Consider the following 16,527-nt stretch of genomic DNA (forward strand, 5'->3'; position numbering starts at 1 on the left):
AGGAAAAACTGTATTTTCCAGTTATTATTTTCCCCCTACAGTCTGCACTGGTCCAAACTGTATACAATTTCTTTTTTTAATTGCCTATACTTTAGGTACATCTGAGAAGCCTGCTCTTGTGTCTGTTAGAGGTGATAGAATTTGAAAGCAGAAGGGTCAGGCTTATGTCCCCCAGGAAGATTTCCTCAGTGTCATTTTCTTCTTTTTGAATTCATCTGCAAGTTCCCAGGTGTCATGTTGGTACCACGGGAGAATGTTTCAGGATCTCTCTCTGCATTCCCCACTGCTCTGACATGCTACCTTGCCCCTTCTTCCACCTGTATTTCAGCTAAGTATATTGTATTTAAAATGTAACGAGGACATAGCTACGCTGGAATTAAATTTGTTCCTGAAGTAACTCTGTTAAATCCTTTGGGTGCCAGCAAAGATAATTTTGGTGCATTAGGTTCTCCCAATTCTTTCTTTCTTTCTTTTTTTTTTTTTTTTGCCCATCTCATGCTCTCTTTTTTAACCATTGCTTTCTTCCTCTCCTTCAGCATTCCCTCTCTTTCCTTCCATTTCTTTTTCCCCTCTCTCTGTCTCTTTAAAACTAAATATTGCCAAGCACTACCCATGTGGGTGAAGTGAATGCTAAGAGTCCACTGCGGAGACTGGATTCGAGCTACCTCACTGCAAATCAATGAGGCATGGAGGGCACTGAGCTCCTGAAATACGGGGGCGGGGAAGCGCAAATCAGAATATATCAGTGGTAGGTGAAAAAAAAATTGAGAGAAAAGAAGAGGGCCTATCTCTGAGAACCCTGCTCAGCCACAGAGAGAAGTCGCGCAAACAGAGCCAGAGGGAGGCTGCTTTTGTAATTTAATGAGGGCTAACTTTGGGATGGCTCCTGTGGAGGGGAGGCTGCTGGATGGAGCCCCACAGAGCAGCAGGGGTTTGCAGAGAGCGCACAGCCTATTCAGCTCCATCTAGCCACTGAACTATGAAATACAGCTTGTATTAGCTGTGCTACAAGCCTGTAGCACTGAGATAGGGAGAACCTTGGTCTCACATAGGCAAAGGGAAGGCAGGTCAGGGGCTGATGTTAACCCTGCCATTAAACTGAAGGGAAATATTCATTGTAATTCCTGACCAGGCGATACTTTGCAGGCCCTAGAACTGCACCTAGGCAGACCTACCCCATCCAAATCCATCCATAATATACTGAACATGTCCAAATATTTCACTTGCTGCATGTCCCACTGTACCTCCTCCCCATCTGAGAGTATGGGCCAAGAACATCCCAAAATAGCCCCCTACACCTCCTTAAATGAATTGATACACATGTATACACTGCTTCCCTTCTCTAACCTCCTGTCTTCCTCTCCTTCCATCCTGAATTTTTGCAACTGCCTTTGCATAGTGGTGCCTCCTCCCTCCCTCTCACTATGTCAGCTATGGTCCTTGAAACACCTCTCCTCAGCCTGGGGCAGGAATGAGAGGGGAGCTCTCCTCAAAAGGCACAAGATGCAAAGAAGCAGGATATATTTGCTAAACACTGGCTCTTACAGCTAATGAACATAAGCACCCTCCTCTGATCTCAGTGATGTGGGCTGCTGAGGGTTAACTGTGACACAGCCTCTCGACTTCCCTGTTACCTGACTGCAAGTGCCAAAAGCGATTTATGCTACTATTAAAGGGATTTATTTATTTTTTTCTTTGAGGTGTTAATTAGGGGCTTGAAGAAGTAAAATGCTGTCAGTGCTGTTTGGAATTGGTCTAGTAAAGCCAGGGGAGAGCAGCCTCCCCTCACACAGTTCTCTCATAGCATCAGAGTCCTAAACAGCACCCCTCTCAGTGTGGCCTATGGCCCTCCAACCTGATGTCCAGCAACCTTGTTAGTCTGAGCACAAGCTCCTGGGCATGCTGCTCTGCTAAGGCCCGTCAGCTCCTGACAGTCCTCACTCTATTACTCCTCTATTATCTTCTCCTTTCCTAAGCTTGCCAGCAATGCCTATCAATAGGCAGGTAAAATTTGCATGGCATTCTCCAAGGAGCAAAAAGGAGACATCTACCTTGAAATCTCTTACAGCTGAGGATCAGCAGGCACCTCCTTGCTGCTGTTTTCCTTCCTCCAGCTGCACATGGCTCACTGACACCTAAGAAACCAACAGTCACTCTTACCTCTTTGCCTAGATCCTCACGGATGACTTGCTCAATCTCCTGCCTGGTGCTCTGTGGGGCTTGGCTGTGCAGCACTTTGAGGGTGCAGGTGTACTCTTCAGGCAGCAGGTAGTCGAGTGCTCCCAGGTGCTGCCCCACCTTGATGAAGGTGCCTCGGTTGGCACAGCACAGCTCCCGGAGGCGCTTAGCAGAGCGCAGGTGCACCTGCAGAGAGACCAGAACATCAGCCAAGCCCTGTTGCCACCTATTAAATGTATTACATGCATACACACATGTCCCTTTTATTCCCCCAATATTAAAGCACACCAGGGATTTCCTTGATTGGTTTTGGCCATCATGATCTAATGTATCAGCTAAGCACTAGGATTCTGGTTTGATTCAGAAGGGATTGAACTAGACCAGGACAAGATGCTCCACAATAAAAGGGACTTATTTGCTCATGTACCACGATCAGTGGCAGGATACTAGTTCTTGGCTCTATCCTGTGACACATCTTTACAGAGAACATATCTCCCATAACACTAGTGATTGGTTTATCACTATGATCTACTGCTACTACAGGACTAGAGGCAATGGGCACAAACTGAACCACAGGAAGTTCCGCCTGAATGTGAGGAAGAATTTCTTCACTGTGAGAGTGACGGAGCACTAGAACAGGTTGCCCAGAGAGGCTGTGGAGTCTCCTTCTCTGGAGATATTCAAAGCCTGCCTGGATGCAACCCTGTCTAACATGTTCTAGGTGACCCTGCTTGAGCAGGGGGTTGGACTAGATGATCTCCAGAGGACCCTTCCAACCTTACTGATTCTGTGATTCTAATTTGGGAACTCTTTGTCAAAAAGCAAAACTCAGGACCATGACTACATAGACTCTCAGTGCTTTGGATTCAAGTGGAAAGAAAACAGCATATACCAGCCCAGTTCAAATGGCTTGCCAGGAACTTGGAAAGAGAGTTTGTTAAAAATATGTAATTAAAAAAAAAAAAGATTAAAACTATCTGGCAGTGATGCAAAAAATAGGTGATCAGTGTGTCATCCTCCTCACCTCACTCCAGTGCAGCATCAGGAGAAATTACACCTTCCTGTCCAGACACATCTTGCTCTTGCTGCTCACATTGTCAACAAAGCTCACCATAGCAGTGTTTTTTCTAAAAGTTAGGAGTTAGGAGACTCAACAGCTTTCTTCGCACTGGCCAAAGAGCAGCCACCAAATGAAAAAGCCTATTGCCAACCACTTGCCAGCCCTAGTCTTCAGTTCCTGAAGTTCATTCTGTGTCTCAAGAACAGAGCAGCTACTATATCCTTTAGTGACAATGATTCATTCTGCCTTTATTACTCCCACTACAAAAGCCTCCTGCCAAGGACATGGTTATACTCAATATTCATTAATAAACTTCAGATAACTTTATCCTGATACATTAATAAACCTAAGCAAATCAACTGCAGAAAACAACTCTGCACCCATCAGCTGGTAATATCTGATATTTAGCTGGCTGACAATGTGCCCTTGTGGCCAGGAAGGCCAATGGTATCCTGGGGTGCATTAGGAAGAGTGCTGCCAGCAGGTCGAGGGAGGTGATCCTCTACTCAGCCCTGGGGAGGCCTCATCTCAAGTACTGCATCCAGTTCTGGGCTCCCCAGAACAAGAGAGACACGGAGCTACTGGAGAGAGTCCAGTGYAGGGCTACAAAGATGATCAGAGGGCTGGAGCATTTCCCCTATGAGGAACGGCTGCGAGAGTTGGGCCTCTTCAGCCTGGGAAGAGAAGACCAAGGGGGGATCTTATCTGTGTGTATAAGTACCTGAAGGGAGGGTGTCAAGCGGACAGGGACAAACTCTTTTCAGGTGTCCCGTGTGACAGGACAAGAGGCAATGGGCACAAACTGAACCACAGGAAGTTCCGCCTGAATGTGAGGAAGAATTTCTTCACTGTGAGAGTGACGGAGCACTGGAACAGGTTGCCCAGAGAGGCTATGGAGTCTCCTTCTCTGAAGATATTCAAGGCCTGCCTGGATGCAACCCTGTCTAACATGCTCTAGGTGACCTGGCTGAGCAGGGAGGTTGGACTAGATGATCTCCAGAGGACCCTTACAACCTTACTGATTCTATGATTCTTTGATCTGAATGGAGGCTGTTAATTCCTCCAGCTTCTGTGCAAGAAGTCAGTGAAGGTCAAATTCTCTGTTTGCCAACCTCATCAGCCCAGAAGACACCATGATCCTGTGGTGATGGACACCACCAGAAGCCTTGGACTACTCGGCAGAGAGGAACAATTAAAAAAAAAATTTAATTAAAAAAAAAAAAAAACATGTGCAGGAACACACAAACATATACACTCATTTTTTCCCTCTGCATCAGGCAGTGTAGCATCTTATCACCTTACCGCACAACAAGTTGTGTGTACCCCACAAGGGAACATGTCAGGGGACAGGCTGACTGCTGAGCTGCAGCACATGAAGTACAGGCTGAGGGAAGTGTGAAGAGAAAGCCTAACATGCAAGTCTCACACTCAGTATGAGAGACTTGACATGTTCACATGTGCACACGGGCATGTATTTTTTTCTTTCTTTCTCTCTCTCTCCCCTAAATGTGCATACACAGACAAGTGTAACTCACACCAGCAGAGCAAGCTTATCTCAAAACAGAGGGGAGACACACACATACCTGTGTGTCACCTGCTCACATCACCTGCTCGAAAGCATTCTCAGATGTACAACACCCACAGTGCCCATAAGCACTCCCTGAAGTCTCCTGGATTAGTGTGCTGTATTTCACACGGCTGTTCTAAAGCTCCTCCTGTAACAAGCAGGCTCCTGCAGAGTCTGTTCCCCTGTGTGGGGGCAGGGCAAAAGCAAGCCAAAAGGGGATGAGTAAAGGAAAGCATGAAAAGAAATGAGCAAGAAAAGCAGGGAGGAAGTAATGGGATGAAAGAGAAAGGCAAAGGCAGGGAGCAAGCCAGAGCTGGCTGACAAACCTCCCAGCTGGGTAGTTTTCACAGCACAAGGAGTTCAGCCCATTAGAAGGAAATAGCTTTATGCAGCTCTGGTAATTGCCCTCCACACTCTGCCTCCAGCAGTGCAGAAAACCCACCCTGGCAGTGAAGGGGAAGCCATAGCTGTGGCAGTCCAGCATCCCTGGAGGTGGCAGGTTGAGTGCAGCTGCCTGACTTGGGCAGGAAACAGTGCCAGGCCTGGCTCCTTGCAGATGCACTCCAGAAACTCGCACACTGAGCAAGGGCCAGACTGGGGCCTTGCCACCTCCCACAGACACAGCAGAAACCCGGGAGAGGCCCCAGACTGCTGCATGACTCAGGGCAAAGCACCAGCAGTCCTGGAGCTGTAACATGGTGCTAGGGATCAGCCAGCTCAGGTTGGAGGTGCTGGCACCAAAGCACTCACCTGTCCCACAGTGATCACCCAGGGGATTGGCTGGCAAATGACCCAAAGCAGCCAGCAAAATGGAAAACTTAAGCAGCTGAAAATGCAACCGGATGTAGACATACTTGGCTGGCTGCAGGGTGTATTTTCATGCCTGTCATTGCTGTGAAGGAGGCAGAGAGGGACCTTACTCCTTTAGCACAAGGACAGAGGAAATTTAAGCCTCTCAAATTTCCCTATCCTGTAGAGGACCCAGATTGCCCCATGGACACAGCAGTCCTCCCCAAGAAAGAAGAGGGCACTCCTTATAGAGGGCTCCAGGAGTAAAAAAGAACAAAAACTACATGCACAACATCCTCCACAGTGCTTTCATGGTGCACCTAGAAGTTCTAAGAGTTCGCTGCCCTGGCAGGATATAAGGACCAGGGAATGCTAGCCCCTGTCTCTGTCAGAGAGAGTTTGATCAAAAACCCTACAAATAATTACAGATACAGATAATCTTGTCTTAGGAGAGGGAAATCTACCTTATTTTACAAAAGCACAATCTACATTAGAGGCAGGAGTACACTGAAAACATAGAGGGGTTATGAATACAGCTTCCAAGGTTTCTTTTCTTATCAACCTGGCCAGGAGGCTGGCAGAAAAACATTCCTGATGCTATCTGTTAATATGGGTCAACAGTACTGGACACGGTACCCACGTGTTCCTGTCCTACAAACAAGAAACTGCAGGGTAAATGAAAACCTCCCGGAACAGCTCAGAGATTCTCTCCAAGAAATCTCACAAGATACCGCTCTTCATTGCACAAGCAACACACTCTGGACTCTTACTCTTGTCAGGGAGAAGAGCTGAGAACAGCAGCTAGTTAGACATGGACTTATATGGACTTATATGCAGCATGCCCACAATCACAGTACAAGGAATAGAAACATTTCACATACTGGGAATTACCAAGAAGAAGCCTCCCTTGGGAAGTAATTTGGATTACAAATGCCTACCTGTCTGCATGTATGTATGACTCCTTCCCCAGTCCACATGGGCTTCTCTTTCACCCCCCACCCCCCAGTTTCAGTGGGATACATTCTCCATTGGCCTACAGAGAGGCTATCAGACCCATATGGTTTGCCAAAATCCTAAATAGACTGGAATTAACTTTGATTATTAAAGTTGTTTCATATGGGCCATAATAAAAGAAATAACTTACAGGTGTAGAGAGCAGGCACATACAGGATGAAGCACTCAGCAAGTAGAGGTGCACAGGGACATTTTTTAATTTATCCTTGATGTACAAGCAGATCTGGCTTCTCAAGTATTCTAAATACTTTTGAAAGAGTCTTTACTCACAGAGACCTTGGCAAAGAGCTGCTCTTTGGAGTATCAAAAATACAGGTGTCAGGAATGTGGCTGATGCTAATCTGGTCTTAAAAAAAAAAGTAATTAATTTAGAAGAAACTAAGTACCAAAGGTAAAATATACAGGTACAAACCTGAGTATCTGGAGACAGATTCTGTAAAAGGGCTCAGGAATGCCCCTAAAGACATGAAGGTGAAATGGTGAAAATAATTCCTCAAACGAAAAGTCCTTCAGAAAAGTCATTCCAACTCTGAGGGGCATACTTGTAGCTGGCAAAACATGAAATGAGGATTAGGAACGCAGAGAGAAAATCTGAAAAGCGATTAATCTAAGACATAACATGCAAGTCACCAGAAATTCCTGGTGATGGCTGCAGCTTCTAGGAACACTGCAAACAAAGATACCTTACAAAGGGCATCAGGCTGGATTTTGCTGTGGGAACAGGGCTAGGATGGCACCTCAGTGCTGCCTAGCACCCTTGCACAGCTAAGTAGGAGCAGCTCCACACCACCTGGCTGCCTGCTACTGTTTCACCTGTACTCAACCTGGACATGAGAAAAGAAACTCTGCTCAAGCCACAGGTGATTCCCCACATGCGGCAAGATGATGAGAAGCAGCCTACCCTAGCCCTGCTCTTCACTCACAGCTACAAAAGAGAAATGCACTCCCAAGATGGGACGTTCCCAGAAATAACCTTGAAGACTTTAATCATATAAAAGCTTCAGATGAATTTTAAAAGAGGCTGTGAAGCTAATAATTATAATAAAATGGGGATTGTGCATTAAAACTGTTAGCTTCCAGCAAACTGAAGGTGAATAAATGCTGCCTTGTTTTTTTAAAAAAAAGTCCAGGATAATCTGAGAAACTATAGTCCTGTTAGATTTTGTTCTGTCCCAACTAAATTAGTTGAGACAATAATTACAGAGAACACTAAAATCCTCTAGCTAAATATGATACGACTGAAGAAAAGCCAACAGGGATTTTAAGAGGAAAAAAAATCATTCTTCTCCAGCCTACCAAAATTCTCCGAACACGTTAACACAAGAGTCGATAAAAGGGAAAGGGGAAAGATGTATTGGGACTTTCAAGTGGCTTTCAATAAATTCCCTCAAAAAAAGTGAAAAGAAAACTCAGTCATTATTGGACAAGATACAAGGACACTCTTTCAAATCATACGTTCATTTTATCATTCTCCACTCAAAATTCCCTCTCTGCAACACCAAGCCCAGCACTACAGACAATAGCAATGGTGGAGATCTCTAACTAGGACAAAATTGCAATATTTAGTAATGTTTTTACCACAGCTTCATTTCAATATGCTCTGAGTAGGTTTAGACAAGGTGATGCTCTAGGAGCTGTCTATATGAGCACTTGCAGTGTCATTATTTCTAGTAAGTCTGAACTAGCACTAGAAACACAGCGAAATGTGATGAAAAGAGAAAGAGGTATGGATAGGACCCACAACGCAGAAGGGGCTCTGTAAGATAGATGGGTTGCCCTGCATCACTGTCAAAAGTTAACATTAGAGTGACCCATTACACCCATTCTAACCTCAAGGTTTAATTTCCCTGAAAGAAATCTGGCAAAGGAGAGAACTGCGCAATGACAAAACTTCCAGGAGATGCAACAGAAATTACTCACTACTACAAAAAAATAAGCCCTGCCAAGCCCCTACTAAAGATAAACAATCAATCAATAGACTGGTAGATCACCCTGAGCATAGATGACCACAAGGTTATACATGCTGGGAGAAACAATTTTTCCCGCTCGCACACACTGATGGGCTCTATACTAACTGTAACCACCCAACATAAGCATCATGTTGTTGTGGATGGCTCAGTGAAGGCACCTGCTCAATGCAAAATGGGGATCAAAAAATGCAATCAAGCTGTTTGACTCTGTTAAGAAAGAGAACAATGTTAAATTCTCATACCATAATGTCAAAACATCAATATCAAAATGTCATTGTGTAAACTGACAGTACAACTTCTGGATAGTGTGTTTGGTTCTGAACATTTTATCACAAAAAGAAGAAATAAAAACAGTCCAGAGAGGTTCAGGGAAAAAAAAAGTGATCAAGGTCTTGAAAAGAGCCCATGAGAAAAAGAGATCTGAAATGTCAAAGGACTGTTTAGAGAGAGTTGATGCATAAGAGGGAGTTGTATGAAATAATAAAAAAGCAAATCTCCCATTCCTATTCCCAGATTTTATAAAATAGCAAATAATAGGGCATTCCACAAAGCAACAATCCTTTAATTTTTTTTTTTTTTTTTACATTCCATTTTACACAGTACAGCATTAACCAGTGGCACTCAGTGTCAGAGGATATAAAACCCAGGAGCTTAATGGTATTCAGAAAGGCTTTAGACATTTACGATCAAACAACTATACCTGATTTTATATTGAGCTTTTCATCTCTAAAAGTGCTTTTACACAGTTCTTTACAAAACTCAGTAACACGATACCATTTTACAGACTCACAAGAACATTACATGTAATAAAACGTTTAAAGGGCTTTAAACACTCTTGTTCAAGGCACCAAGAGAAAAATTACCATATTGATCGGCCACAGTACGAGACAGGCAGGGTGCACTGATGTTCCCACAATCATTAAAATCACTAAAGAAACTATTTGATGTATCCAGCTTCTACATTGCAGGTTAAATCACTCACAAGAAATATGGTCAAGGGAGATATTTCCCTAGGTCTAACTGGCAGAGACTATTGGGGGCCCAGCCTTCTGCTGGGGTTCAACCTGCTTCCAAGGATCTTCTTTATTTACTAAATTTCCTGCCATTGCAAGGACTTGGGATATTGGTGATGACTGTGACCCCTTCCTTTCTTCCTCTCGCATGTCAGAGTTGCAGCCGTTGCTGTTTCATCTCAAGGCTTTAGGATGCCAGGAAATATCTTGTGGCATAGAATGCGTGGAGGTGTCCCAGGCAGAAATTCTGCCAGGCGTCCAGCAGGAGACAGCTACTCCATAAGTGGCTCCAGTAATTGTAGACTGGACTGGAATAGTGAGACTTCCCCTTGGACTCCAGTCCCAGCACAGAAAGCAGGAAGAAAGGTTGTCATCACACCTCTGTGGCAGGTATCCCCAAAGCATAGCAAGTGGATGAGGCAGAAAAGACATGTCAGAGATGATAGGAAAAATCTGGCCACAGGCCTTTTCTCTTCCACACCATATGATGGAAGGGCTGTACATACATGACTGGTAAAACTACAGTGCTGCTTTAGATGATCCAAGACAACACAAATTGAAGAGGAATGAAAGGAAGTCCACCTTAATTGAGCACAGAGAGACTGAAATCAGGTGTCATACCAAAGATCTGTAAAGATGTTTAGGGAAGATACAACTACTGGTGAAGTGAATAGGGTACTAGGATACTTTAAAAACAGCAGTAGAAAACCTAGAACCCACTACAGTGACACTGTAGTTGCATCCAAGGGGCTGTTATCTCCTCTTTGAACAAGTCTGAATAAATAYACAGTTAATATAAACTACTATAGCCTTCACTAACACTACTAGCCTGGTGATGAAACTGACTGGCAGCAGGGATGCTGCAGGGAAACACACAGTTCTAAAGAAATTCTTATTATCTCCTTTTCATACTGTCTTTCCTGCTTACCTTTTACAAAAGCTCATTCCAAGGTACATCAGATATCTCCATTCAAATGCTTCCCTGTACTAATAATAACTGATTGCACTGCTAATCACAGGCTAAGGACATGCCTTTGGAATGAGAATAACTACCCACAATCTAATAATTCATTATTTGTGTAACTTGAGCATAATTTTCCTAAAGACTTATCTCTCCTGTAGATCTCTGCCTGCCCATATTAAACCATTCCACATGTTCCCACTTGACAGGTATATTTTGTTACCTTTTCAGACCTATACATTTTAGGTAGCTCCCATCAGGAAAAACTCTGAGTAAAAATACATCCTCCTAACTCTCAGAAAACCAGTTTTGACCACTTTAGCTCAGAAGAGCACTCCATAACCCCTTCAGAAATTCTGGGACAACAGTCTGTAGCCAGTGGGACCACTGGGAAGCATGAGGGACAGGTTTATAGCTTGCAAAAAGCTATAGAGGACAGACCTGACCCCTTAGACTAAAAATGACAGTTTCTCAGCATCTCTATTTTACCAATATGGGAACAAGGAGCCACACATTAGACCACAATGGCCAATGAATTATGTACAAATGGAAGAATATAGTTTTTTGGAAAGCTCCCTGTCAACCTATGTCAGACAGCCAAAACCTAGTATTGGTGCTGGGGTTTTGTATCACCAGCACTAGAAGCAGCTAAAATTAAAGCAACCCACTACATTTCATGATTTAGATCAGTCTTGCCTGGAGACCAAGAAAGACTTCTCCACATCTAAATGAGCCTACCTCACACTGTAAAAATATGCAAGCTCACGCCCTTTGAGTCATCACTACTCTGAATTTCCATGCAAGCACACACAGACCTGCCAACTGCAGTACACATACTCCAATGTTCACCAAACTAATGCCCAGATTCACAATATAGTTCTTAACAGTCATTTCTGGTGAGCTAGGGGAAGGCCTAGCAACAAACTCGTAGCCTGAGATGTCACTTAATTTGTGAAACATTTATGCTGGACTGAGGTCCATGTCTTCAGCCAGTCACTTCCCAAGCTACAATGGAGAGCAGGAAGCAATGTTGCTTGACCAAGTACACAGAGCACCAGTAGTCACCTCACTGAACCAGAGTTCAGCCACCTTGCTTTGGCACCTTGCTGGCTGGTGCATGCACAACCAGTGCCAATAGTCTGCCCATGCTCCATCTTCATTTTGCTTCAAGCTTAGTCATTTGTGCTCCGATTATCTCCCATTACTGACAACCTTGCTGTAATGAGTTTTAATCTACCCTGTACTAATTAGAAACATTTTCATTAGCCAGCTCAATTTTAGGTAAGTAGCTAATAAAAGCAACTGAGCTGCAATTAGTTATCTGTGGGGCAGTTCAGGAGGAAAATCAGAAGGGAACAGTTGTTTCCCCTCTGAACACCTCTGAGATATAATAATCTAATATATGATATAATAAGTATATCTTATAGTATAATAAATATAATTCTGTCTAGGTCTCCTTAGCAGGAAGAACAAGCAGCAATAGGAAGGGAAATAAGGGGAAAATAGCATGTTGAAATAACTGGGATGTAGCACTTTTATGGTTATGGTATTACTGATCCATTTTCTCCTACTGAAAGTTCCAGATCAAACTGCTGGGAATCTGAGAGTCAAGCTGAGTCCTACACAACTACAGACATCATCTCCAGAGAGCAACATGCTGCTGTGTGAAGGCTCAGCCAAAAAGGTGATGTAGACAACAGGCCAAGTAGGCCCGTTGTTCTTGAGCATTTGAAAGTAGAACATACCCAGAAAACCAGATCTCTCCCATAAGAAGTAAGATCTTCTTTAGTCCCAGAAGCAGAGTCCCTTCTAGTCTGAATAACCTAACTAGCAGGGTATTACACTGAGATACTAAGTTGTTTTCAGTAGGTAGGTACGGGCACTCAGTACCACGCCACAGGATTGTTAAGATTATTCAATACCTCTACAGCAAGTTCTATATATAACTCTGAAAGCACTTCACAAACGTAAACCCTTATTCTTTTTTGGACCAGGAAAATGAATTGCAGAAAGGAGAAAGGATTTGCCTGGGTCCCCCAAGGGACAGTAATGACATGACCGGGAATAAAAATCAAAGCCCCTGATTCTGTTTTTTTCACTAGATTGCCCTACCTGACACACATCCAAAGCAAAAACTCACGCAAAAGTGAAAAATAAAAGGCCATCTCTTACTGGTCAGGATCATCTTAGAGACATTTTTCACTTCTAGCATCTATGACTGCGTGTTTCAAATGTCCTTTGCTTTACAGTTAGAGATATCTAATGATTTACTACAAATACACACTGAAGTACCACTAAGGCAGGTATTGCCTCACTACAGATATTGAGGTCAAGCTTTGGAAGGTAAGAAAGGAAGTGAAATTTTAAACAGTAATATGTTCCAATGCTTTTGGCAGTCTGGGAAAATTAAACCCAAAAGCTTGAGCTAGTTCAAGGCAACCTGGGAGGGCAACAATGCAAAATGAAGGGTAGTTTCCACTCTATATGGTGAATCAGCTCTGTAATATCTCATGCATGAAGAGTGGGACTCACACACAGCTTCCTCCTATCACTGTCATGGCTGTATATCCTTTATTTGCAGTGTTGAGATAATGCCATTACTGCTCACTTACCCTTTGTGCTAGATGTGGCTGTTCTGCCAGAGCTGCGACCCATTCACCAAGAGCGTCTGACACACTGACAGCTGAGCAGATACTGTGCCACATGCCAGGGTTCTGCCAGCAGGCTGTCTCCAGGCTTGCTCCTACATCCATTCCCCAAATGACCTTACATACAGGTATGCATCCCACCAGAAGCCATGTGCCATGCAAATGCCCCACTGCATGACTTCATATACTGAGACTCATACATTGATTGAGGAAAAAGTTGGAAGATCTGGCCAGGGCAAAAGCAAAGAAGTCACAGCCACTGAGAGTCCAGTGGCTTTGTTCAATTTTGTAACTGGTGGAGCTATTTAAAACACACAAATGTGGGCAATCTGTGCAGGTCAGTCCTGCTCCCTTGTCCATGGCCTGCTCAGGACACTGAGGACACCAGGGTCTAAGGGCCTTGCGGCAAAACAAGATGCTGGCACCTTTGTTCCCCAGGCCACATCCCTGTAATGGCAGAATTTGCCTTTTTACCTCCCTCTCAGCAAATTCTGTTTACCTTCTTTTCTTCTTGGAAAGGAAAAAGAAATGCGGAGCTGTGTCCAGGACACAGTACGAAGGTGCAATCCATTCTCTCTTAAAGCTGTTTGCAGACTGGAGAGAAGCACTCTCAGGAAGAAGGCAATACTTGTGACTACACAACTGGTTCTTCACACTATCTTTGTTTCTGGACCAGGCACACTGATGTGATAACACACTAGTGATATTTGTATACATAGACTTGGGATGTTACAACTACTTGCACAGTAGTTGTGCAAGTACACAAGAATCTGTTCTCAGTGCCCTCTTGTCCAGGTAGAGCTGAGACAAAGATCTGTCCTGTACTTCATTACAGAGCATCCTTGGAGGATAAGAAGTCACTCAGCAGCATGGCTGCAGAAGACAGAGAAATTTGCAGAAGCTGCAGTGAAATTAGACATGTGTCTTGATCCCTTAATTGTAGTGCCTGTAGCTCCTGTTACAAAGCAGGTGAAGTGATAATAAATTTGACACAGCATCTCTCAAAATATTGCTAATAAAATTAATTCAGCTCAGCTTGGATTAGACCATGAGGGACTGGAGCGAAAACAAGTTTAAGTTTTGCAAGGAAATGATCTTAAATAGCCTTGTGTTTAGCTACAGTGGAGGGTCTCAGCCATCAGTGCTATTAAGCTCTATCTGCTCTCTTCAGTCACTATAGGGAAGAAGTTCAACTGAGACGTGTTACAGTCAGAGATGCTCTCAAAACAGGAGCTTCTGCCACACCCTATAGAAACCACAGACTAAAGACTTAGCAGCAAAAGATAATTTTGTGCAGCAAAAATAACCTGAAAACACTCCCCACATAGCTATATCCATGTAAGGAGACCCTGGGAAGGCAGCTGCTTGGGAAGGGAAGCTGGTCCTGGACCATGTGGAGGATGGAATGAAGAGCTCAAACAAGCCCACAATGGGAATTGGCTGCCACTGAAACTCACAGAGTTATGGCTATGCACAGAGATGCTTCACATCAAGGAGAGTGGCACAGAGATGTCCCCTTCACTGAAAAAAAGGTCTTAACTCTCAGATGGAGTAGAGGGAGCAAAAAAAACAAGGAAGGGAAAATCAGGAGCCACTGCCAGGTGGCTGAACCAGGACAGAATAAAGTGAGGAAGAGCTGCTTGATTCAACCTCAATAAATAAAAAAAAAGGGGGGGGGGGAGTCAGTAACACTTTCCACCTACTCAAGAGGACAGACAGTAAAGGGGAAAGGAAACATGGGGTGTTACCAGAGTTAGCAAAGAACAACGAGATGAGAAGAAATGAATATCAAAGAAATCTGTTCAGTGCTGAATATTCCTGGTCTTCAAAGTGAAGGAGCTCAGTAGCAGAGATGAAGATGCATGCCTGGGAGTCACTTGCCTTAGTGTTCGTATCCCATGCTAAAACACATGGAGCTCAAAGAGCCACAGAGTCCAAAGGAACCACCAATGGACAGAAGACATATTGAAAGATACACTGACAGAGAGGTGAAGTTTATTGGGATGGGTGCCCCAAGCACAGAAGGAAAGACAGAGAAAGCTCAGCTGAGTCTCATCTAATTCAGCAACTGGGGTCAAAATAGGATAGCTTCACACAGTCTGCTCTCCTGCGTGGGTGTGCAGGGAAGAACGAAGTGCAGAGGCAGGCATTGCTGCTGGAGGGGAGAAATCGTCACATCCACTTTGTAGATACCAGAGAATCTGGGCTGACATTTTTCTCTTCCCAACAGTCAAATCCCACCCTACCAGCTGCATGTCACAGCTGACCTCCAGTCAAGACCCATCTGAGTCAATGTCAGGCAATTAAGCCCTGCAACAGCAGCTTCTCCCCCTCATACATATGAAACTTCTCTCCTGGTAGGCCATTCCAATGGCCAAGAGAGCACAGCAAGAAGGCTTGCTCTGTTATAATCACACAGATGATCTCCAGCATTCAGCATGGTCACAGCACCCAGAAAGAAGAATTTCCTTTGCAATCTTTCTGGAGATCTCAGCAAAATATCCCCTTACCAAACTGGCAGTGGCAGATTCCTTTCCCCTTCTTTAATCTGAGAAGCTTAATCTTCAAAGTACAGCCCCTTTCCCATAGGATCAGGGTGCCTAGAGGAGAAACACAGCAACACAAGAATACCCAGAAGTGATTAGATTAGACTGACTAGGAAGTCAGGAAATACAACAACCATGGGATTACACTGTCAATTCCACAAAACTACAGTGACTGTCATAGCACTAGGACCAATAGTAAGATAGTGGCAGTTACCAGTGCCAGTAAGTCATTATCACTAGTAAAGCACAAATCTACTTTAAAAAGTGCCTATGTTAAAAAAAAAAGTCCCTGTGTTACTCAGTAGATCTATTGCCCTCTGAGTATCAGAGTCAGAGCTGCTGTCTTTAGTGAAAAAAATATATATTTATATAAGTTATTCCAGCTTCTTCCTCTGTTAACATTGCACAGCTCAGCACTCATAAAGGAAGCTGCAGTATATTAGCATCGCAGCAATGACACCGCTATGGAGATTGAGCTGGTGTCTTTTCTGATTCATGTACAACCAATATACCTGTTAAACTGCAATTAGGTCAGATCCTTCTTCTCAGCAACTCCTTTGCTTTCAGGCTGAAAACAGTATATTTGTGCAGGTGTTAATGGAAGCAGAATCTGGAAACAATGAGCTTATGTGGGTGCTACTGAAGGTGGCATTGGGTCCACTAAATCTTTACGGTGGCTGGGAGGGAACAAAAGCATCAGAGAGAACCTATGCTGGATTTCAAGATGCCAGTTAAAAAAGGCAGAGATAGCAGTTTGAAAAAAATAATAAAATTTAAGAAT

At 43.9% G+C, this 16,527-nt stretch overlaps 1 protein-coding gene across 10 annotated transcripts in view; it reads right to left on the reverse strand.

Annotated features, from left to right (window-relative positions):
* ADCK1 (aarF domain containing kinase 1) overlaps positions 1-16,527 on the reverse strand; it is an 86,058-nt gene that overhangs the window by 49,570 nt on the left and 19,961 nt on the right. For all 10 annotated transcript variants that reach the window (XM_085317604.1, XM_085317607.1, XM_085317606.1 and 7 more), the window contains one exon: positions 2,161-2,364. In XM_085317604.1, coding sequence (XP_085173730.1) covers positions 2,161-2,364 — 204 coding nt within the window. The remainder of the gene's footprint in view (positions 1-2,160; positions 2,365-16,527) is intronic.

The sequence above is a fragment of the Rhea americana genome, unplaced genomic scaffold, assembly GCF_003343005.1.
Source record: "Rhea americana isolate MKP2758 unplaced genomic scaffold, rheAme1 scaffold_5, whole genome shotgun sequence".
Lineage (NCBI taxonomy): Eukaryota > Metazoa > Chordata > Aves > Rheiformes > Rheidae > Rhea > Rhea americana.